Below are 26,543 nucleotides of genomic sequence, written 5' to 3' on the forward strand. Positions count from 1 at the left end.
TGCCAAAGGATCCGAAAATGAAGTACTTCCTCATATGACAAGCTCATGAAATATGTATTGAAATTATCCAATTTATTAATTTCCAATAAAAAATTTTCCCATTGTAGGAAAATTACATACGTATTTGAAAGGTAAACATTTATCGAAATGTTTTTCAGTGTATCAAACATTTGGCTTTACATGAAATACATAAATTCAATCATATATACAGGTATGTATGGATGTATGTATGTATTTATGCATATGACTGTTGATGGATACATTTTTTATTTGTTTGTTGGGTCTTCTGTTGTGTGATATGGCTACTCACCAAGTTGGACGAGGGGACAGTTAAATGGCGAGTGGTAGTTTTTCTTCACACAAACCCAAATCATGGGTTCTTAATGCTCAAAACTGGATTTGAGTAAACACTGTGGCACAAAATTCAATTCAACATGACCATCACAAAAAAAGGTTTATGGTATGAAGAGAGCAAGTATTTTGTTGGTATACCTGTTGGCGCGGGGGTTGGTGTATAAAGACCAAAGAACCCAACATTTATTAATGCAGTGTTGTATTACAATAACAAAAATGATGCAAGAGAGTCAAACAAATAGAGAGACATAGAGAGTGTGAGATTTATTGGAGAGTATGGTTGTGCGCATACATATGAGATGACTTTTCTCTAATAAGAGTGGTGTATTTCCAAATGTTGTTGCTCCTTCGTTTATTGGATACATGAAGATGGCCAAAAGCCAAAGCCATCAGTAGTTAACTATCATTTGAGAGCTCGGTTTCAACCAGGTCGCCTTAGTCTCTAGCAAACAAAAAAAAAATACAGACAAGTTGATTTTTTTCTCCAATGTTTGTTAATTTTTCTTCTTCTGTTTTGAGAGATGAGCGTGTGTATGTATGCATAAGATTTTTTTAAAGAGCTAGTTAAATGTTGGTATAGAAAAAAAAAACAAATAAATGCCGAAGATTTATAAAAAAGAATATGTATTTTTGCTATAACATAAATTTTAAAGTTTTCGGTAATTAAATAAATTAAGGAAGTGTTTTTATTTAGTTTGTGAAAACCAACTGAAAAAAAATCGATTTTATGTTGCGCATTAATCGAGAAAAAGAAGCAGCATCGTATACAAGAATAAAAAGTGTCCACCTTACGCCATAAGCATTCCGAGTGTGGTGCGTGTATGTGTGTGTTTCTGTCATATGATAGCCACAGTGTATTATGAGAGTTGGCGGCTTACGTTCGACATGGCTAAAACCTCGTGGTGAATTACAATTAATAGCTACATGGTGGTGGGGTGGTGAAATAATAACGTTGTAGTCAACTACCCCCGCCTATGGTCTCTTCACACACATCTTCCATTTGCTTTTAGCCAAGTTGAAAAAGAAAAGAATCATAAAACAAAGGAAAATCCACAATAAAATCAAGCACAAGGAAAATCGAATGATAAGGAAAAAATCTATAAAGAAAAATCTGTGTTATGTCTTAATGCGGCAAAGAAAATGTTTAAAAGTATGGAAAGTTATTGAAGTGTGTGAGTGCAAAATAGGACGATAAAGAAAAAAAACAAAATTATACAATCAAAGGATATGATTTTATAAGAAAGAAATAATTAAATAAATATATACCACGTTTTGTGTAAGAGAAATAATTGAAAAGAAAAAGTGCAAGTCTATTGGAAAACAGATATTTCCAGAATATTGGCTTAAAGGAAAAAAAGAAATATAAAAAAATTGCTACAAAAAAGTGATCAATAATAAATTAGTTAATGTGAAAAATAAACAAAATTTTTAATGTTAATGTCTAACTGGTGAATATTTTTCTACAATGAATTTAAAAGGAGTCTCGTATATATGGAAATATGAAAGGTAATAATATTTCTCCATACACACAAAGAAAATTTCATTAAAACTGTGTCAATCACATCCTTGATATAACGAAACATTTCCATTGTGGCAATGAGATAATTCTATATGGGACCTTGCCAAATTAGATTTCCAATTTCGGGCAAATCGAATAAAAGTTGGGATATCTAGAAGCCTAAGAAGTAAATCGGGAGATCAGTATATGCGATACACACTATAATCGGAACACCATGAATTTCAAATTTGATAAAAATTAGGGTGTGTATACGGCCTAGAAGTCAAATTGGGAGATCGGTTATATGGGGGTTATACCAAAACATGGACAGATACGCACCCTATTCGGTGCACCTTCTTGTGGACCAAAAATACCTTCAGATCTTCAATTTCAACCAAATTGGATAACAATTGAGACGACTAGACGCCTATGAAGTCAAATCGGGGGATCGGTCTATATGGGAGCTTTACCACTACATGGACCGATACACACCATATTCTGCACACGACCTCACGGACCTATAACACCTCTAGATTTTGAATTTCAGATGAATCCGATAAAAATTGGTTTGCCTATACGGCCAAGAAGTGAACTCTGGAGATCGGTCTATACGGGGACTATTCCAAAATATTTGGCACACCTCCTTGTGGACTTAAGCAGCTTCAAATTTCGGGTGTATACAAGCCTAAGAAGTAAATCGGGAGATCAGTCTATATGGGGCCTATACCAAAACATTGACCGATACATATTCAGCACAGCACCTCGTGGACCTAAAATACCTCTAGGTTTTGAGTTTTAGCAGAGTTGGATTAAAATTGGGGTTGGACCTAAAATACCTATAGATGTTTAATTTCAGCCGAAAAAGTAGGTTGCCTATACGCCCCAGAAATCAAATCGGGAGATCGGTCTATATGGGAGCTATGCCACGACATGGACAACACAACAAATTAAACGATACGCACCATATTCGGCAGATTCCCTCGTGGACCTAAAATACATCTAGATTTTGAATTTGCCTATATGCCCAGGGATTGAAATCGGGAGATCGGTCTATACGGTACGGGGACTATTCCAAAATATGGAACGATTCACGCCTTATTTGACACACCTCCTTGTGGACCTAAAATACCTTCAGATCTTCAATTTCAACCAAATTGGATAACAATTGAGAGGACTAGACGCCAATGAAATCAAATCGGGAGATCGGTCTATATGGGAGCTATACCACAACATGGACCGATACACCCCATATTCTGCACTCGACCTCATTGACCTAAAACTCCTCTAGATTTTGAATTTCAATGAATACGATAAAAATTAGCTTGTCTATACGGCCAAGAAGTGAACTCTGGAGATCGGTCTATACGGGGACTATTCCAAAATATTTGAAATATTTGGCACACCTCCTTGTGGACTTAAGTAGCTTCAAATTTCCAACCTCAGACAAATCGTATAAAAATTGGGGTGTCTAGAAGCCTAAGAAGTAAATCGGGAGATCAGTCTATATAGGGCCTATACCAAAACATTCACCGATGCATATTCAGCACAGCACCTCGTGGACCTAAAATACCTCTAGATTGAATTTTAGCAGAATTTGATTAATACTGGGGTTGGACCTAAAATACCTATAGATTTTTAATTTCAGCCGAATCGGATAAAATGTAGGTTGCCTACACGTCCCAGAAATTAAATCGGAGATCGGTCTATATGGGGAATATTCCAAAATATAGACCGATACGCACCATATTTGGCACAACTATTTGTGGACTAAAAGATTTCCAAGTCAAATCGGGAAATCGATCTATGTGGGAGCTATACCAAAACCTGGCCCGATATACACCTTATTCGGGACAACTATTTGTGGACCTAAAATACCTTTCCTCGTGGACATTAAATTCCTCTAGGTTTTGAATTTTAGCAGAATTGGATAAAAATTGCGGTGTCTATACACCAAAGAAGTCAAATCGGGAGATCAGTCTGTATGGGGACTATTCCAAAATATGGACTGCACCATTTTCGGCACACCTATTTGTGGACCTAAGATTAGGTTAGGTTATAATTACGGCAGCCCGATATATCTGGCTCACTAAGACTATTGAGTCCATTGTGTTACCACAGTGGTGAACTTCTCTCTTATCACTGAGTGCTGTCCGATTCTATATTTAGGTCAATGACACAGGACCTCCTTTTACAGCCGAGTCCTAACAGCGTTCCACATTGCGGTGAAACCATTTAGAGAAGCTTTGAAACACATAGAAATGTCACCAGCATTACTGAGGGGATAATCCACCGCTAAAAAACTTTTTGTTGTTCGATTGAATCTGGGGTTGAACCCACGACCCCTAGTATGCATGGCGGGCATGCTAACCACGGGAGACACCGTGGTGCAATGGTGTGCACCTAAAATAGCTCTAGATTTCCCATTTCAGGCAAATCGGATGAAAAGTGCAGTGTCTATATGGGAGCGATATCAAATTTGAACCGATATAGCCAATCTTCAAACTTGACCTGTGTGCAAACAAAAAACGAATCTGTTACAATTCAAAACGATAGCGCCTTTATTGAAGATTACAGCGTTACATTACAACTGAAAGACAGACTGCCAGACGGACATGGTTATATTGATTTATAATTATTTTGTTGTTTTTGATTTCAGCTTAAAACCATGCATTGACTAAACTACAAGTATAGCTTTATCAACAGAGGAAAAGAATGTTTGTCAAATTTATTTGGGCAAAGCCCTTCAGACTGCAAGATAGTTGGATGGACGCACGTTTCGGAATTACCACATTTCTCATCAGCATCCTCTACTTGCAGCAAAACTATCAACCAATTATCAGAATAAATTCAGGCAGTTCACTAAACCCAAAGTGAACCACACTTGAACCTTCCGAAAAAAGGTTCATATTTTCTTATCTATCTAAGTTATTTTCTTATCTAAAAGTTAAATAGTTGTCTTCCCAGTCAGTTGGGAAATATCTCATCTATTATAAATGCATTTTGAAACAAAAACTAAAATTTAAATAATTTGAATCAATTAAAAATTTTCGATTAGGCAGAATAAAAAAGATTCTGGCAGAATCTTATTTAGCCCCCACTATGGATTGAGGGATGTGTTTATATGGACCGATATGAAGAATTTTTTGAATGATTATTAACCAGATCGGATGAATTTTGCTCCTCCAGGAAGATTCAGAAATCAAATTAGGCGGTCGGTTTATATGTACGCAAAAATATTTCTTTCCTCCCAAACTTAATTTTAGACAAACAAATATCGTCTCCCATTTGTTTTTCGCTGTTTGGAAGAAAAATATATACATTTTGTGATCGTGTGAACGTTGATGTAAAAACAATTTCATCTGCATCTTTCCTCACATCTTTCTCCTTGTCTGTAATATAAACAATGTAGGAGAAATTATTTCATTTTATAATTTTTTTTTAAATTGTACCTTTCGTCTGGACGGAGAATCGCAGACCATACAGTTTGTAAGCCAACACCCTATTTACTGAGCTATATACATTGCTGTCATCAACAGACAATTGTCGCTATAGCCATCAAAGCTATATATTTGTTCGAATTGGCTAGCTTTGGCGCGAATTATGGCCTTCCAACAACCTACAAAACACTCTCACGCTGCACGAAACTGGTTGTATTTGGTCCCATTCCCTACGAAGTGCCGTCTTCAAAGCAGTGGCTTCACTGCAATGTGGAACGCCGTTCGGACTCGGCTATAAAAGGAGGTCCCTTGTCATTGAGCTTAACATGGAATCGGGCAGCTCTCAGTGATAAGAGAGAAGTTCACCACTGTGGTATCACAATGGCCTGAATAATCTAAGTGAGCCTGATACATCATTCAAAAAACTAGTTAACACCCGCTTCAATCAGATCCCAGAAGCTATGAAAATGCTGCTTTTCAAGCCACAGGTACAGATGGCTTGCCAAACCAGATATTTCTTTGCTAACTTTGACAGTTTTATGTGCTTGAAAATATCTGCTACCTTTCCCCTTCCTTTTGCCGTATAAAACTCCTGCCCCGGAAGCTGCATGTAGTCGGCTTTGACGTAGGTTTCGTCGTCCATTACCACGCAGTCAAACTTCGTCAGCATCGTCGTGTACAGCCTCCGGTATCGCGCTTTGGCCGTCGTATTTTGTTTATCATCGCGATTTGGAGTCACTACCTTCTTGTAAGTCGATAGTCCGGCTCGTTTTTTGCCTCGATGCATGGTTGTAGACGATACACCCAGCTTATTTGCGGCATCTCGGAGAGAGAGGTTAGGGTTTCGCTTGAAACTACCGGCAACTTTCTTTGTCGTCTCAGCGACTTCCGGTTTTCGATTACCCCCGATCCAGACTTCCTGGCTGTCGACAAACGTTCCCCAAACACTTTAATTAAATTTGTAACGGTTGATTTGGCAACTTTTAGCGATTTTGTCAGCTTAGCGTGCGAGTAGCTCGGATTTTCGCGATGCGCGAGCAAAATTTTGATACGCTGCTCTTCTTGCTTGGACGGCATTTTGACAACTGAAGAGTGAATTCCAAAATCAAAATAGGAGCAACATTCTACACACACACACCTTCAAAATGAGGGGTGTTCAGGACTGTTTTTCATATGTTTGGCTATAAACATTATATGTTTGGAACACAAACTTTTAAACACAATATTTTTGAGTGCAAGCATATAATGTTCATAAACTAGCATAACATGTTTGGGACATATATGTTAATATGTTAGAACATATTATGTTTGGGACATAAAATGTTTGTAAATATAATATGCTTGGATGCAAACATATATTAATTTAGAAATAGTCTATAAACATATATGTGTTTAGTAGCTTGGAGCGCTATTTAACAGGGAGCGATATTGAATTAAGTTGGTGGTTGTTGCTTGTTATTACAAAATTTACATTTTATTTTTCCTTGGGCAATTGATCAGCTACTTCTTTGATCCTTACAAACTGTGTGGTCCGCTGTTCGAATCCCCGTCCGGCAAAAGGTAAAATTAAAATAAAAAAAATTGAATAATTTCTTCTACAATGTTTGTATTACAGAAAAAGGTGCTAAGAACTAAAAAATGTCGTGGAAGTGAGAAAGATGTGGGGGAATATACAATTAGGCAGAAACAAAATTTTGAGCATTCAGGTCGAAAACCTATGTTGTTAGCACTTATATTACCTGTTTATTTTCATAATTCCTTATGATTGTAAATATATAAATAAATAAATAAAATTTTGAGCACAATATTGTTTGGGAGCATTTTTTTTAAGCATATAATATTTTTGGGTGCAAAATGCTTCCAAACATATTATATGTTCACAAAATAACATATTGTTTTTTGGAAGACAACATTATTGAATTTGGATGCAAAAATACAAAATGTTTGGAACTTAGACTACCCAAACATATATTGTTTAGACCAATATGCTTTCAAACATATTATATATTGGAAGAGATCAAACATATAAATGTTTGGGCAATACCCAAAAATGTATATGCTTGAAGCAAAATATGTTTGGGAGTATATGTTATAGAAGCGATTTTTTATGAGGGTGTGGTCATACTTGTCGGTGATGGTCTTCAATATTTTATTGCCGCTGTTCTTAAATATTGAGAACTCTTCCAATATTCAAATATTTTACATAGCAAAGCAGATTCCGTAATATATGAATCCATTTCATTTTCATTTTTTACTCTTCTCGATTTTATTGGTCGTGTCATGTTTTTCCCATATGGAGGACTTTGAACTTTTTGTGTTTTGGTTTTATTCCTATTTGTGTGTTTTGGCACAATTCGATATGAAATAAATTATTAAAAAAGATTCGGCTTCGTGGGCGATTATCGATTTGTGGTCGAAGCTTCGTATAAATGTGTGGTCTCTGATTCTCTTAAAAATCCCTCAACGAGATTGCCATTCAGCCAAGGGGCAAATAAATTTTCAACTCTAAAAGGTCTATAGGAATTCCAAAATCTTTCGACGAGTTTCTCGAAAATCTCTTATCGAGATGAATATACAATTAAGAAGGAACCGTCGTGGTACAATGGTTAGTGTGAACGCCTTGCAACCAAAGGGTCTTGGGTTCAATACTAGTTTCGATCAAACACCAAACAGTTTTTCAGCGCGGATTATACCCTCTCGGTAATGCTGGTGACATTACAGAGTGCTTCAAAGCATCTCTACACGCAGAGAAGAAACATGATTGTCACAATCATATTCGAAGAGCAAAATAATATGATAGGAGCTATTTTTGTGGCGACCATGTAACATTTTCACCTGCAACCATATTGGCTCAGTGAACATGATTCTAAGAAAAATAAAATTGTCCTTATTTAAAATGTTATTATATTGATAAAAAGAATTTTGTTTCCATCAAAAGACAATGGTCACGATCTAAAATGTTATGGTATTCGTCAAAAATGTTTTTCTTCCAGTTAAAAGAACATGGTCACAACTTAAAATCTTTTGATCTTTATGGAAAAAACTTTTTTCGTCGTCGAAAAAGGACGCCACTTGAGAAAAGAAAACACAAAATTAACTTTATTTATTTGTTCTTATTTATTTATAAACTAATTCATTCTTTATTTGTATTTATAATGTCGTGCAAGAACATCACATATTTTTACACACTCTATTATGGTTCAATTTCAACAATAAGTAATCATGTACCAACGCAGACATCATATAACTGCAAATAAAAATAAATTATACAATATATCAAAATGCAGACCAAAAAACAGGTACATTTTTTTTCAATTACACTTTCCTTTTTTGTGTTCACATAAAACCACGTGCCACTTCTGATAAATTAATTAACACAAAACACATTAATTCCGAATTTTCAGTTCATTCCAAGCAACAATCAACACACGACTGACGCGCAAAATGAAAATCGTGTGTACCTGCTCAATGTTTTTATAAAATTCTTTTCACTGCTAAAAATTAAAAAATTAAATGGTCACAACGAACATGGTCTTTATGGCCATGTAATGGTTCTAGACATGTCTATACGTAACCTGTAAAAATACTTTTTTCTCTGCAAAAAGTAAAAAATTGAATGGTCAGGAACATGATTTTCCCGACCATGTAATGGTCTCAAATTCTATCATTTAAATAATAGAACATGTTTGCGGCATTTGAGAACCATTTAAATGCTTATTGCCAACATATATTTTTCTCCGTTCGAAAATTATTTTTACAAAGACAAAATACATTGTTTTCGCGACAATTACCTACTCTAGATAAGCATTAAATTGATGCGGCATGGTGGTTTCACTCTAATGTGAATCGCTGTTCGGACTCGGCTATATAAATGAGACAAACATAGAATTCTGGAAACACTAATTGATGTGATAGGGAAGTTTACGACTTGTGGTATCACAATGGACTGAAAAGTCTACACACACAAAAAAAACTTTTCTGATTCAATCACGAAATTAATTGATCCAATTAATTTTTTAATTGAAATGTCAATTTAAAAAATTAATTGATATTAATTTTTGTGATTGATTTTTTTAAGTTAAAAAAATTGTTGAATCAATTAAATTTTTAATTGAATATTTTTATACCCTCCATCATAGGATGGGGGTATATTAACTTTGTCATTCCGTTTGTAACACATCGAAATATTGCTCTAAGACCCCATAAAGTATATATATTCTGGGTCGTGGTGAAATTCTGAGTCGATCTAAGCATGTCCGTCCGTCTGTTGAAATCACGCTAACTTCCGAACGAAACAAGCTATCGACTTGAAACTTGGCACAAGTAGTTGTTATCGATGTAGGTCGGATGGTATTGAAAATGGGCCATATCGGTCCACTTTTACGTATAGCCCCCATATAAAGGGACCCTCAGATTTGGCTTGTGGAGCCTCTAACAGAAGCATATTTCATCCGATCCGGCTGATATTTGGTATATGGTCTCTAACAACCATGCAAAAATTGGTCCACATCGGTCCATAATTATATATAGCCCTCATATAAACCGATCACCAGATTTGGCTTGCGGAGCCTCAAAGAGAAGCAAATTTCATCCGATCCGGCTGAAATTTGGTACATGCTGTTGGTATATGGTCTCTAACAACCATGCAAAAATTGGTCCATATCGGTCCTTAATTATATATAGCCCCCATATAAACCGATCCCCAGATTTGGCTTGCGGAGCCTCAAAGAGAAGCAAATTTCATCCGATCCGGCTGAAATTTGGTACATGATGTTGGTATATGGTCTCTAACAACCATGTCCTTAATTATATATAGCCCCCATATAAACCGATCACCAGATTTGGCTTGTGGAGCCTCTAAGAGAAGCATATTTCATCCGATCCGGCTGAAATTTGGTACATGGTGTTGGTATATGGTCTCTAACAATCATGCAAAAATTGGTCCACATCGGTCCATAATTATATATAGCCCCCATATAAACCGATCCCCAGATTTGGCTTGTGGAGCCTCTAAGAGAAGCATATTTCATCCGATCCGGCTGAAATTTGGTACATGGTGTTGGTATATGGTCTCTAACAATCATGCAAAAATTGGTCCACATCGATCCATAATTATATATAGCCCCCATATAAACCGAGCACCAGATTTGGCTTGTGGAGCCTCTAAGAGAAGCATATTTCATCCGATCCGGCTGAAATTTGGTACATGGTGTTGGTATATGGTCTCTAACAATCATGCAAAAATTGGTCCACATCGGTCCATAATTATATATAGCGCCCATATAAACCGATCCCCAGATTTGGGTTGCGGAGCCTCAAAGAGAAGCAAATTTCATCCGATCCGCCTCAAATTTGGTACATGATATTGTTATGTGGTCTCTAATAACCATGCAAAAATTGGTCCACGTCGGTTCATAATTATATATAGCCCCCATATAAGCCGATCCCAGATTTGGCTTGCGAAGTCTCCAAGAGAAGCAAATTTCATCCAATCCGGTTGTAATTTTGAACATGGTGTTAGTATATGATCTTTAACAACCGTGCCAGAATTGGTCCATATCGGTCCATAATTATATATAGCCCCCATATAAAACGTTCTCCAGATTTGACCTCCGGAGCCTCTTGGAGGAGCAATATTCATCCGATCCGGTTCAAATTAGGAACGTGGTGTTCGTATATGGTCGCTAAGAACCATACCAAAATTGGTCCAATCACACAAAAATTGGTCCATATCGGTTCATAATCGTGGTTGCCACTAGAGCCAAAAATAATCTACCAAAATTTTATTTATATAGAAAATTTTGTCAAAATTTTATTTCTATAGACAATTTTGTCAAAATTTTATTTCTAGAGAAAATTTTGTTAAAATTTTATTCGGTTCATAATAAATTTTTCATCATTGTCAAAATTTTATTTCTATAGAAAATTTTTTCAAAATTGTATTTCTATAGAAAATTTTGTTCAAATTTTATTCGGTTCATAATCATGGTTGCCACTCGAGCCAAAAATAATCTACCAAGATTTTATTTCTATAGAATATTTTGTCAAAAGTTTATTTCTATAGAAAATTTGGTAAAATTTTATTTCTGTAGAAATTTTTGTCAAAATTTTCTTTCTATAGAAAATTTTGTCAACATTTTTATTTCTATAGAAAATTTTGTGAAAATTTTATTTCTATAGTAAATTTTGTTAAAATTTTATTTCTGTAGAAAATTTTGTCAAAATTTTATGTCTACTTTGTCAAACTGAATTATATACGTATTGGATCGATCTTTTTTGATTTAATATATACCACGTATGGACTTACATACAATTTAGAAGATGGTGTTAGGTTTTAAGATACCTTGCCATCGGCAAGCGTTACCGCAACTTAAGTAATTCGATTATGGATGGCAGTGTTTAGAAGAAGTTTCTACGCAATCCATGATGGAGGGTACATAAGCTTCGGCCTGGCCGAACTTACGGCCGTATATACTTGTTTAAAACTCAATTAAGAGTTTAATTGGAAAATTTTTCGTGAAATTTTTTTCTGTGTAGGTGAGCATAAAAAAGCCTACAATTAAGAAGCAAACAAATACTTTAACCCAGTGTACAAAGACAAGAAAGCCAACTGGTTGATGCGGAAAATGAACTATCTCATGCCAAAACTCAACTAAATTGTACTACAGTTTTTGAGTTTTGAAGTCGTGTCTGAATTTGGTTTTCGTTAACACGTTTTTAAAGGAAATTTGTTTACTAGTATCAACTACGCAAAACTCAAATTAAAAAAAAAGAGTTATGCCTCAAATGGATCTTTACTTCAATTCTCAGCTTCTCTGGCTCGGAATCCATACCAAAATCATTAGTGTAAAGACTAAATCACTGGGAGTGATTAAGCTTTTTTCTCAGTGTTTGTAGCGCAATTCGAAAACGGTTGTCGATTGCCATTCTGTGATCGTGACAAAAATTACTTTCCATTTTTATCACACGTATGAATATACAAAAAATAAATCCATAATTTCCGTGACTTCGGACAATTTCATCCCACGTGCAAATCTTTAATTGAAATTAATACCGAGGGCAGAATCCTTAGCATAATCACAAAACACAGGTACAAAAACGTCTTTTAAGGGAAATGGAAACCCAATACAAAAAGCAATTATCTTCAATACTCGTAGAAATATTGAATTTCTGGCTTTGAATCAATTCTAAGCATTCCGGTGCTTTATGTTCATTTTTTCCTTAATGTTTGATCTTATATCCTTCTATGATATTCTTCTTCCTGGTTTGGGCACTGGTCATGGTGTGTTAACAATTTCTCGGAAATCGTTTCGTCAATTCTAGCCCCCCATCCCCCTTAAAAAAAGGGGTTATAAACTTTGGCATTTTCGTAAAGGAATCATTGTGAGTGTCTTTTTTGCACGCCAAGTCTAAAAATATACATTTCGAGGGATACATTTCTCCTTTCATTCAAGGAATATTTTATTTCTAAAGTTCTTGCAAATAACGCAGTTTGGGAGCGGGTGTAGGATGGCTGGCAAAAGCGAAGTCAATGTGTTTGTTTGTGTGCGAAAATCTGACTGAAATTGGCCAACAATTGACAAATTCACCACACTTCACCAAGCAATGTGGTACACGCACACACACGTTAACATGGAAATTCAAAACAGTGTTGCCATTGCAAAATGTTTGAGTGCAGAAAAATATTTCAAAGTCGTCAAAATCGATAAATATCAAAAGAGACAGAAACACAGATACAGCAATTCTTTGTCTTTACTTTAACAATTTTGGTATTGATTCCGAGCCAAAGAAGCGGAGAATACAAGTAAGGATACTTTTAAGTTACAATTTTCTTTTAAACTTAGGTTTTGTGTACTTGCTTCTTGGAAGCAAATTTTAATTTTTCGTTTTTTCAACTTTGCTATCAAAGTCTTTTAAGAACGAGGTAACGAAAACTTTATTTTCCAAATTCAGACTCGACTTAAAGCAGAAATTATGCTCTGTTTCAAGTAAAAACGTCTTTAAAATAAAGTGTTTGAAAAAACATGTCCTATTTTTGAACGATTTTTTGCTTTCTAGTCAAGATGCAAAAAGACAATAAATTTAAAGACAATTTCATTAATTTTAAAGAATTTTTCTTAATTATTAATGTCAAGTTGACCTTACCCCAAAAAAATTTTCTTTCATGTTATGATACCCATTTTTAAGTCAAATCACTTAATTATAAGGACAATACGACTTCAATGAAAAGTATATTAGAGAAATGCGTCTTCTATGCTAAGCTAAATTTGCATTCGTATTTTAAAGACATGAAATCTTTGGCCTCACGACAATATTTTTTTCAGTGTAATCTTTGCTTTACAATTTTTTCCTTAAAGCAAAGAAAAATTGTTGATTTAAAGAAATCAAAGACCTTTCATATACACCTATTTTCCGATATTCGGAATTGCAAAAATTAAATTTTCTTATAATGAAAAATCAAGATTATACACTCAAAAACCGTTTACTTGGATCCAAAGATATTGAACTTCCCTTAGGGATTTTGGTATTGATGCCGAGCCAAAGATGTGACTTCTTTAAAACTTTTAAATCCAAGATCAATAAAATTAAAATTGGGATACAGATCTCATTTTTTAAATTTTAATTCTCTTTTTGCGATATATTAATAAAGTAAATCACGTAGAAACAGTTCGAAAATCCAAATTATAACAGATACTTACAAGTAAAAAATTTTTTCTTAATTAAAAAAAAAAACAAATCTTTAAACCAAAGACACAAAAAACCAAAATCCTTAAGGCAAGTTCAAAATTTGTGGATATAATTCAACTTTTTTTTGAGTGTGGTTCGGATTTTTAAACAGGTATTCATCATTTGTATGTAAATGCACTAAAAAAGTTTACTTGAATTTAAAGATTTTTGGTATTAATTCTGATGATTTTGGCATTGATTCTGAGACAAATGTGCGACATCTTTAAAATAAAAATATCTTTTAGGGAGTTATCTGCTTTTAAATCTAGGCTCTATAAGTATGGCTTTTGTATTTTAACTGTTTACTGTTTTTAAAGTTAATTTTAATTTTTCCTCTGTTAAGCACTTAACAGAGCTCTGTTAACATTAAGGCAATGTTAAAATAAATTTTAAAGTTAACTTTACGGACATAAAACAGTTAACTTTTTTCGGTGTGTTAACTGACAGTTAAAGTCTAACTGAGCTACATAAAAATGGCCGTTAGACAGTTCAGTCCATTGTGATACCATGGTAGCGAACTTCTCTCTTATCACCAAGTGCTCCTTTTTATTGCGGAGTTCGAACGGCGTTTTACATTGCGGTGAAACCACATAGCTTTTAAACACTAAGAAATTTCACCAGTATTACTGAGAGGGGATAATCAACCGCTGAAAAACTTTTTGGTGATCGGTCGAAATTAGGATTGAACCCACTACCCTTTGAATGCAAGGTGGGCATGCTAATCAGTGCACCTCGTACAGAGACTGGTGACTGGAATGAGTTCATTTATATGTCCAAAATTTACCCAGTCAATAACAAACCCAGTTGTCGGCCACTTCCGTACGTTGTGACCAGAACTGGAACAGGTCCATACACACCAAGTGTTAGCCAAGTACTGGTCCTAAACATCGCGATGATTCTTAAGTTTTTCTTTGAGGGATATGCCAACAAACGGTTTTCAAGGAGATATGACTAGATAAGTATATAGGATTCCAAGCACTGGTTCCTAAAATTGATTCTTCAATGGACGCTGTCGTATTTCTTTGCATTATGGCTTGCCATTGCGATAGCAATCTCATTGATTGAACTTGTCCGAATAATAGGTTATGCCATGATAAAACTACTAAAGGTACTACATCACAGTCAGCTGTTCACAGCTGAGTACATCCAACTGTCAAAAACATGTCTTGTACATTTTATATCCCACAGGTTACTAATGTCAAAAACATTTATGGTTACTATTGGTTACATAGGTAACTAAATATTGGTTACATAGGTTGTTATTGGTTACGTAGGTTCTATTGGTTACATTTTACATGCCACAGGTTATTATTGTCAAAAACATGTCTGGTTACTACTGGTTTCATAGGTAACTACTGGTTGCATAGGTAACTAACATTAAAATGTAAACAAAGCAATTTGAAAATATTTAATAACTTTTGTTTACTAACATTACATTTGTAAATAAAACTGACATCTGGATGTACTTGAATTTTGTTGTTTTTATTGTTTTTGTAATACTGCAACTACCTGGGAATTATTTTGCCATGGGTTATGCTATGTTCCCATTCACTCGTTTTTCCAAAACGTTTCACAGTTCAGATGTTTGAGATGTTTCAGTTTGACCGTTACCACGAAAATTCCCATTTACTCTAAATTCAAATACAAGCAACGTTTGTTCACATAAATACCACGACCACAAAGGAATCATTTTGTTTAAGTTATTTTCCCATCCCTATGTTGTTCAAAGCCTTTGTTTATTCGTTTTTTTTTTTTATAAAATATTTTTCAAGAAATGTATATACATTTTGAAAAGGGTATGTTTAGACAGAGAATATAACAAATTAGGGGGTTCACATTATAATATTGAGGTGTTCTTGAGGAAAACTTGTGTGTTTGAACTTGATTTTTTGGATGGGAAAACGACACTTTTTTTAGTGCTTATAAAGGGAAAACATTTATTTTATATTCATTTAAGGTTTAAGGTTGCTCAAGAAGGTTCAGCGGTTAAAACTAGAAGTGCCCATATGTAATAGGTACTTTTAGTTAATGTGGTATCACAATGGACTGAATAGTCTAAGTGAGCCTGAATCTTAATCGGGCTGCCACTTTAACCTAACCTTAACCTAACCTTAACCTAACCTTGCTCCCAGTGAGAAACAAGGAGATTGTCTTGGCCCATCAGTTGATGCAGAACGCAATTGCAAGGGGGAAAACATTTCAATCCCCAAAACATGCTTGGTGAGAACATAGTATTAAACACTCCATAGTTTTTACTTTGTTTTAATTTAAATTTTATCTTCAACAAGAATGAAAATGTCAAAGTATCGAACTTGTTGCTTAATTAAAGTACAGTACAACTAACTTTTAATTTAATTTAAAATTTAATTTTAATTGAAATTACTTCAATTACGAAAATGACAGTATCAACCACAGAATTAAGTGGAAATAAAAAATTTTCTTCATGAAACAATTAAATGATTTCTTCCGACACTTTCAATTAATTTTGTAATTGGTTCAATTAAAATTTAATTGATTTTGGTCGAAAAATTCAATAATCTTTTTTTTATTATTTATTGTATTACTTGGTATTTATTTATAATATTTCTACCTTTAGATTAAATATTTTTATACCCTTCGCCACTACTGTGGTACAGGGTATAATAAGTTTGTGCATTTGTATGTAACGCCAAGAAGGAGTAATCATAGACCAACCTTTTAGTATACGGATCGGCTTAGAATTAAATTCTGAGTCGATTTAGCGATGTCCGTCTGTCTGTCTGTCCGTCTGTCTGTCCGTCTGTCTGTCGTCTGTCTGTCTGTCTGTTGATGTATTTTTGTGTGCAAAGTACAGCTCGCAGTTTTAGTCCGATTGTCCTAAAATTTGGTATAGGGTCCTGTTTCGGCTCAAAGACGATCCCTATTGATTTTGGAAAAAATCGGTTCAGATTTAGATATAGCTGCCATATATATTTTTCACCGATCTGGTCATAATTGGCGTGTATATCAACCGATCTTCCTCAAATTCCGTACATCCGAATATTTTATGACTCTCGGAAAACTTGCAAAATATCAGCAAAATCGGTTCAGATTTAGATATAGCTCCCATATATAGCTTTCGCCCGATTTACACTCATTTGCCCACAGAGGCCAATTTTTTGCTCCGATTTAGTTGAAATTTTGCATAGGGAGTAGAATTATCATTGTAACTATGCGTGCCAAATTTGCTTGAAATCGGTTCAGATTTGGATATATCTCCCATATAAAGCTTTCGCCCGATTTACACTCATTTGCCCACAGAGGCCAATTTTTTGCTCCGATTTAGTTGAAATTTTGCACAGGGAGTAGAATTAGTATTGTAGCTATGCTTGCCAAATTTGGTTGAAATCGGTTCAGATTTAGATATAGCTCCCATATATATGTTTTTCTGATTTCGACAAAAATGGTCAAATACCAACATTTTCCTTGTAAAATCGCCACTGCTTAGTCGAAAAGTTGTAAAAATGACTCTAATTTTCCTAAACTTCTAATACATATATATCGAGCGATAAATCATAAATAAACTTTTTCGAAGTTTCCTTAAAATTGCTTCAGATTTAAACGTTTCCCATATTTTTTTACTAACATTGTGTTCCACCCTAGTGCATTAGCCAACTTAAATTTTGAGTCTATAGATTTTGTAGAAGTCTATCAAATTCTGTTCAGATCGAGTGATATTTAAATGTATGTATTTGGGACAAACCTTTATATATAGCCCCCAACACATTTGACGGATGTGATATGGTATCGAAAATTTAGATCTACAAAGTGGTGCAGGGTATAATATAGTCTGCCCCGCCCGACTTTAGACTTTCCTTACTGGTTTTTTTTTGTAATTTTACAGGTTTATATTTTCTTGAGTTTTCCGATTAAAATTAAAGTTCGATTATTTTAGAGGCAAAACTTAGTGAACTAATGAACCAATGTTTCCAAATATAATTTATTATTATTTTATTAATTGGAAATATTTTTTACTTGACTAAAATTTTAATTGGAATAATTAATATTTTAATTAAAATTATAAAAAAAATTTCAATCATTTCCTTAATTGTTTTTAATCAATATTGTTGTTTTGGTCTTGGCTTAAAACCATGCGTTGTCTAAACAACTAATAAGAGTAGCTTAACCAACAGAGAAAAAGTATATTGTAAAATTTATTTGGGCAAAGCCCTTCAGACTGCAAGATGGTTGGATGGACCGCCGTTTCGGAATTACCACATTCCTCATCAGCATCCTCTGCAGTGTAGCTATCAACCAATTATCAGAATAAATTCTGGTAATTCCTAAAGTAAATTACACTTGAAACTCCCATAAAAAAAATATTTGAATATATATATATAGAATTAAGGTTATTACTTTATTACCAACTATGGAACAATTTTAATATGTTTTTGGTTATCAATAAGTAGCTTTTTGTATTACAAATTTGAGTGAAATAAAAAAAAATGCCTTTGCCTAAATAAATTTTGATATAAATATTTTACTTTTTCTTCATGTTTTAATTGGATTAACCCCCATTTTCAGGAAGCTCCGTTAGTGCTACGTTAGCTAACGAACTTTTAAACCGTACTATGGACATGTCTGTCATCATGTCTATATATTCCATATGACAGTTAGGAACTTAACTGCTAAAAAATTTTCAGTTAAAGTTAACCGGGGAGAAGATATTTCGGTTTTACTTTCTGTTAACTGGGAGTTAAAGTCTAACGGAGATACATGAAAATGGCCGTAAATAGTATATTAACCCCCATTTTCATGAAGCTCCGTTAGTGCTCCGTTAACTAACGAACTTTTAAACCGTATTATGGGCATAGCTGTCATCTTGCCTATGTATTCCATATGCCAGGTAGGATCTTAACTTCCGAAAAATTTTCAGTTTAAGTTAACCGGAGAGAAGATGTTTGACATTTACTTTCTGTTAACTGGCAGTTAAAGCCTAACGGAGCTACATGAAAATGGCCGTGGTGCATTTGTATGTAACGCCATTTGTATGTAACGCCAAGAAGGAGTAATCATAGACCAACCTTTTAGTATACATATCGGCTTAGAATTAAATTCTGAGTCGATTTAGCGATGTCCGTCGGTCTGTCTATTGGTGTATTTTTGTGTGCAAAGTAGAGCTCGCAGTTTTAGTCCGATTGTCCTAAAATTTGGTATAGGGACCTGTTTCGGCTCAAAGACGATCCCTACTGATTTTGGAAAAAATCGGTTCAGATTTAGATATAGCTGCCGATCTGGTCATAATTGGCGTGTATATAAATCGATCTTCCTCAAATTCCGTATATTTTATGAGTCTCGACAAACTTGCAAAATATCAGCCAAATCGGTTCAGATTTAGATATAGCTCCCATATATAGCTTTCGCCCGATTTACACTCATTTGCCCACAGAGGCCAATCTATTGCTCCGATTTAGTTGAAATTTTGCACAGGGAGTAGAATTAGCATTGTAGCTATGCGTGCCAAATTTGGTTGACATCGGTTCAGATTTAGATATAGCTCCCATATATATGTTTTTCTGATTTCGACAAAAATGGTCAAAACACCAACATTGTCCTTGTAAAATCGCCACTGCTTGGTGGAAACGTTGTAAAAATGACTCTAATTTTCCTAAACTTCTGATACATATATATCGAGCGATAAATCATAAATAAACTTTTGCGATTTTTTTTACATTTTCTCGTTTAGGTCACTTATCACAAATCGCACCTATTGTTTGTTTTGCTATACTATTTTATTTATTTCTAAACATTTATTTTTTGGCGAAAGAAATGGAAATGGCAACCCTAATACAGATTAATTTGCGTGGGTTCATGTAAACGTAAGAGAGAGAAAGCGAAAAGAGCATACAAATGTATATGTAACAAAGGGAGATTATGTTTCAACTGGGGGTTGCTTCTTGTACTCTTGTACCAGAATGTCCTTAACTAACAAACAGAAAAGCCATGAATTAAGGCATGCAAAGAAATCATTGAATTGAATACACAAACAAACCCAAAATTAGGAATTCATATAAACTTGTGACGCCTATAAGCGTAGAAAGGCCTCTGGAGCAAGGGTTTTGGCCCATAAGGCTAACGCACGCGAACTTCTTTTGTATGGTTTTATGAGTTCTGTGCATCAAAACTTGCTGAAATCGGTTTACAAATACGGATTTGACAGACAGATTAAAAATTTATATTTGTTACGATGACACTTCATAATCCACCATCAATTGGTTTAATGAGGCTTGTTGTACTTGTGTTCAAATACCCTGAAAACTTCCAACACAAGGGATCACAGAGGGACCACGAATCCCTGATATTATTTTTACAACACCGGTTGAACCATGTGCCACAGAGGCTCACCGGTCATTTCCTATCGAGGAATAAAATGGGCATTAAATAATTTTGGACCATTCATATATTCCGGACCTGATGGAATTACTCCGGCGGAGTTACAAGCAGTGACTGACAGAATTGTCTCTTGGCTATCGGCGATATATAAAGGATGTATCAACTTAGCATATATTTCAGGAAAGTGGAGGGAAACAAATGTTGTTTTCATACCTAATGCTTAGTACTAAAGTTGTTTGAAGAGTTGCATTTGCTCTTTGAAAGCAGCAGTTGTGTTAGAGGGCTTCAAACTGAAAAAAATCAACCCTTCCATAAACGCACGGATTAACGCATGATATGTAACCCAACCTTAAGTTCGTTTCTGCGAAAAATCCAGGGTTGTATAAATATGTGCTTTAAAATGCTCAAAACAAAGATTTCGCATTTATTCCGCGCTAACGTTTTTTATATGGAGTATAACAGTTTTTCGTGCGAAAACGTGATCTTAGTACTAGGCTTAAAGCGGGAAAAGCCTTTCACTCGAGTGCGAAGGATTTCCGACCAATCAGCTTATCTTCATTCCTTCTTATGACTCTTTAGAGGATGATAGATATTTATTATACCCTGCGCCACACTGTGGAACAGGGTATTATAAGTTAGTGCGTATGTTTGCAACACCCAGAAGCAGACGAGACAGACACATGGTGTCTTTGGCAAAAATGCTCAGGGTGGGCTCCTGAGTCGATATAGCCATGTCCGTCTGTCCGTGAACACATTTTTGTAATCAAAGTCTAGGTCGCAGTTTTAGTCCAATGGACTTCAAATTTGACACAAGTATGTTTTTTTGGCTCAGAATAAAACCCTATTGATCTTGGAAGAAATCGGTTCAGATTTAGATATAGGTCCCATATATATCTTTCGCCCGATATGGACTAATACGGTCCCAGAAGCCAGAGTTTTACCCCAATTTGGTTGAAATTTTGCACTAGGACTACAATTGGTAGTGTAGTCAAGTGTGCCAAATTTTATTGAAATCGGTTCAGATTTATATATATATATCGATCCATATATATCGATCGCCCGATTTACACTCATATGACCACAGTGGCCATTCTTTTACTCCGATTTGATTGAAATTTTGCACAGAGAGTAGAATTAGCTTTGTAGCTATGCGTGCCAAATTTGGTTGAAATCCGTTCAGATTTAGATATAGCTCCCATATATAACTTTCGCCCGATTTACACTCATATGACCACAGAGGCCAATTTTTTACTCCGATTTAGTTGAAATTTTGCACAGGGAGTAGAATTAGCATTGTAGCTATGCGTGCCAAATTTGGTTGAAATCGGTTCAGATTTAGATATAGCTCCCATATATACGTTTTTCTGATTTCGACAAAAATGGTAAAAATACCAACATTTTCCTTGTAAAATCGCCACTGCTTAGTCGAAAAGTTGTAAAAATGACTATAATTTTCCTAAACTTCTAATACATATATATCTCGCGATAAATCATAAATAAACTTTTGCGAAGTTTCCTTAAAATTGCTTCAGATTTAAATGTTTCCCATATTTTTTTTACTATCATTGTGTTCCACCCTAGTGCATTAGCCGACTTAAATTTTGAGTCTATAGATTTTGTAGAAGTCTATCAAATTCTGTCCAGATCGAGTGATATTTAAATGTAAGTATTTTGGACAAACCTTTATATATAGCCAACACATTTGACGTATGTGATATGGTATCGAAAATTTAGATCTACAAAGTGGTGCAGGGTCGGCCCCGCCCGACTTTAGACTTTCCTTACTTGTCTTAGAACTAGCGTCAATTCAAGATTGCTCTCGAAACGACAACATGCTTACTCGAAGAGCAGGTCTACTGAGACCGCATTGCATGAATTAGTCAGCTGTATTGAAAGCTCACTATATGTGTCAATGATTACACAATTGAGGCTTTTCTAGACATCGAAGGGGCATTTAACAACGTCCAACATCCAACGTGCTATATATTAAATAGATTGACAACTCTGAATGTTGATCGAGGGATTCTTAGGCTGCTAGACGAACTTCTAACGAAGAGACGTATTTCAGCCACACTAGGACAAGCAAATATACAAAGGTATGTGAACAGAGGCACTCCCCAAGGAGGAGTTCTATCATCTCTTCTTTGGAATGTTGCTATAAAGAATTCTTCTGGTTTCCCTAGAAAAAGAAAGGATACAAGTGGTGGCATACGAAGATGATGTGGCTCTAGCAGTCAGGGGAAAATTTACATCCACAATTGTGATGACTGACAAATGGGCGAAGGAGAATAGTCTGGGGGTAAATCCAGCAAAGACAGAACTAGTCATGAACTGCAAACAACCCAAAATTGCCACGGTTAAGCCCATCTCTTTAGAGGGTATTGAATTCCCTTTGGTAAGTGTGCAAAATACCTCGGGTTTATTTTGGAAAAGAAGCTGAACTTTAGGCGGAATATTGAAGAAAGGGCGAGAAAAGCTACGGTAGCTTTGTACTTTTGTAAAAAGGCAATAGGATAAAAGGTAGGTACTAAAACCGAAAATTATGCATTGGCCATACACGGCAGTGGTTAGACCTATAATGCAATACGGTGTTGTAGTCTGGCGGCCGGCACTTCAGCAGTCGACAAGTTTAGATAAAGTTCAGCGAATGGCGTGCTTGTGTATCTCAGGCGCATTAAGTAAGACAGGAACATATTCCCTTAATGTGGTGCTGCATCTATTACTTTTAGACCTATTGGCCAAACGGTCAGCTGCAACAAAGACTGTACGGTTGCGTGAGCTATCGCATTGGTCGGAAAAAACGTACAGTCAAGTTCGGTCCTCAAAATAGTGACAGATGTGCCAAACGTATTGGATTACACTATGGCGAAGCCGCTTTTGGGCAAAAAGTTTGAAACTCTAATTCCCAAATGGGAGGCGTGGAGCACACAGACCCCGGGAAATAAACGTTATATAGATTTCTACACTGATGGCTCCAAATTGGATGGACAAGTGGGTTTCGGAATATATTCTAAAGATCGAAAACTTAAAATAGCGAAAAGATTACCTAATCACTGCAGTCTTTTTCAGGCTGAAATATTAGCAATGAGAGGGGTGGCGAATTGCCTGAGAAGTAATGTTCAACAAATGTTGGCATTAATATATACTCCGACACTCATATACTCAGGCACATCGAAACAATTCTCTTCGTTAATTTTACGAAGAATTCTTCATTAACTATTCTTCCGTACTTTTAACGAAACTTTCTTCACATTTCATGAATTTTGTGAAGAAGTTTTTACGAATATTTTACGAAACATTCTGCGTTAAAATTTCTTCATAAAAAGTACGAAACATTTTCTTTGAAATAACGAAGAATTTTCATTGAAGTTGTAAAATTTCCGTTCGCGGCATTAAATTGTCTTTTATAGTGTGCTTGAGTGTATTCCTTTATTCTATTTTTATGCAAGTCTATGCTACTTCTCATTTGGGTGATAGCGTGCTATGAATAAAAGTGAAGCAATAAAACTAAAAATTATTCAAAAACTTAAGATGTAAAGTAGTGATGTCATTTTTCACACTTGCAACTACAACCAAATGCACTTTCGACTATAATTTTTTTTTTCTAAAAGTTCGAACATTTTTCAGAAAAAAGTACGAAAGTTTTTCATAAAAAGTACGAACATTTTTCATAAAAACTACGAAAATTTTTCATAAAAAGTACGAAACATTTTCATAAAAAGAACGAAATTATTTCATAAAAAGTACGAATATTTTTCATAAAAAGTACGAATTTTTTTCTTACAAACTACGAAAATTTTGGAAGAACTGTTCTTCGTAAAAAGTACGAAATATTTCGTACTTTTAATGAAAAGTTTCTTTGGTTGTAAAACAATGACAAATTTCGTACTTTTAACGAAATTTTTCGTTCTTTTTACGAAGAAAATTCTTTCGGTGCAGTCACAAAATCCTTGGACTCTGTGTTCTTTAATTCGCAAACGGCCATCGATTGCCGCAAATCTCTCAATGAAATGACTGAGCGTTACAAGGTAAATCATTTAAGATAATTGCTTAGAAATATTTATCACTTTTCTGAACATTTTTAACAATATATTTTCCAATCTCGCTATTTAATAATTATAGAATTCGGTACATGTGTAATTAAAATTCGATTTTATTTCCAGACTTTCAATACATAGTCCGTTTCTGTCTTTTCTCCAACTTGCAACCATTAAACTAAATATTCTTTCACATGCAGCATTCGAATGTGGTAAAGAAAATATGAAGATTTGGATATGTGCCACTATTAAAAATTCTTTCCACTTTCCATCAACTGGCATTCGATTAGAAAATAACGGCGTAGGAAAATCTTGTAGTGCGACATTTACGTATGTTCAGTTTACTTGGAGTCATATTTGTTGTGATGCATAAAAGGAGCATAAAAAGAGCACTTAAATAAAAATAGAGCACTTTTGCGTGCTCTTTTGGCCTATCTTGTTTTAAGAGCACATGTGCTCTTTAAAAGAACACGTCTGGTATCCCTAAGGACTAGACTCCTTTAGTATGCCTCTGGCTACCTGCAAGCTTTTGCTGCGTGAGAAGGTTGTTATGATGGCTAATGTTCGATGGGAGAATTGCAAGGGTTGTAACGACACCAAGCAAATATGGCCCCATTTAAACTTAAACCGCACACTAGATATGCTAGTGTTCCCAAGACGCCAGATATCACTACTGATATCTGCTATAACGGGTCGCTGCCTGGTAGGCGAGTTTGAGCTGTCAGAATCAATTAAACACCTCTTGTGTGAGTGTCCTGCATTTTGTGTACGGCGTAATGATGACCCGCACTGTAAATATTGTTTCTAGAGATTTTTTCTAAAGTACAAAACTAAAATGTGATCCATGGTGTGGCGTATCTAAAAAAAATCAGTTTTTTTTTATTTTACGATCTTCCAGAATGGTTGTTGCTTTTTATTATCTTTGAAGACTTGTTCTTAGGTCTCGAATGTATAGCTAAACAGAATATCGCTGTCACCACTATGATGATTCATTAGTTGTATATTTTTACTTACGTACTTCCCTTATCTGTTTCTAATTCGCAGGTGTCATTAAAAAATTGTTTGCTCACTAATGGAATACTATAACTCGGATACCATCTACGTCTATGATGCGTGAAAATCTTACCTAAGAAGAATATCTTAGGTTTATTGATTTTTTTGGCGCGCGGAAGGAATATGCATCCTTACAGTGAGAGTATTAGTAAAAGTCGCGAGGATTTGGTAACCGCATCAAAATTAGCATCACAATTAGCTTTAGCCTCCTATAAACATCAGCGACATGGAAGCAGTCCAAATTTATATCGCGATCAAACGGATAACATACAAAAGAGGTAAGTCTATAAGATAAATTAAAGAGTTTTATATAGACAGGGTGGCTGCTAGTTTTTTTAATTTAATTTTTCAAAGCAATTAATATCGGAAATAACATCAAAATTTTGAAATCAGTGTAGATTGCTTACCTTTGGCACGAATTATGGCCTTCGAATGACCAACGTAGCACCCTGCAATTCTCCCATCGGACATTCGCCATCATAACAGCCTTCTCACGCAGTATGAGCTTACAGGTAGCCAGAGGCATACCAACAGATTTTAGTTCCCCGTGGAATATGTAAGGTAATTCAAGCCTTGCTAACTCATCCGCTTCACAGTTCCCTGGTATGTTCCTGTGGCCAGGCACCCATATTAGGTGAATATTGTCTGGAGTCTAAGCCAACTTCCAAGTACTTAGATGATTTTGAGAGACTACCTCGTCCTTTGAAATTGTAAGCTCTTATATCCAGCAGTGTGGAAAATTTCTGCTAGTCGGAATTTTGGTCCGGTTATGGTCAAAAATAAAATTTCGCGATGGCAACGCGATGCGCTGCAAGCATAAATAGTAACAATAAATAATTGTTACTACGAGGGCAGTTCGGAAACTTCATAGCCTAGAACAAAAAGCGCGGTATAAACAGAAAAAAAGTTAAGTGTTTTGGAAACTTCCATCTCTGTTATGAAACATGTTAAATTTTGTTTCGACAACTCCTTCATATAGAAACAGGTGTTCAAAAAAAGACGCATCCGCAATTTTTTTTACAATGGATAAATTAGAAATGCGTGCTCTCATTAAATATTTACATAAAAAAGGTTTATCGGGACAAG

The 26,543-nt window shown here is 35.1% G+C and overlaps 1 protein-coding gene across 1 annotated transcript in view; it reads left to right on the top strand.

The window, feature by feature from the left end:
* The first annotated feature begins 774 nt into the window (after positions 1-774).
* Positions 775-26,543, top strand: part of wnd (Mitogen-activated protein kinase kinase kinase 13 wallenda) — a 61,214-nt gene continuing 35,445 nt past the window's right edge. Inside the window, exons 1-2 of the mRNA XM_075306337.1 lie at positions 775-1,860; positions 25,449-25,735. Of these exons, the coding sequence (XP_075162452.1) occupies positions 25,581-25,735 (155 nt within the window). The 5' untranslated portion in view covers positions 775-1,860; positions 25,449-25,580. The remainder of the gene's footprint in view (positions 1,861-25,448; positions 25,736-26,543) is intronic.

This window comes from Haematobia irritans, chromosome 4 (genome assembly GCF_050003625.1).
Source record: "Haematobia irritans isolate KBUSLIRL chromosome 4, ASM5000362v1, whole genome shotgun sequence".
NCBI lineage: Eukaryota > Metazoa > Arthropoda > Insecta > Diptera > Muscidae > Haematobia > Haematobia irritans.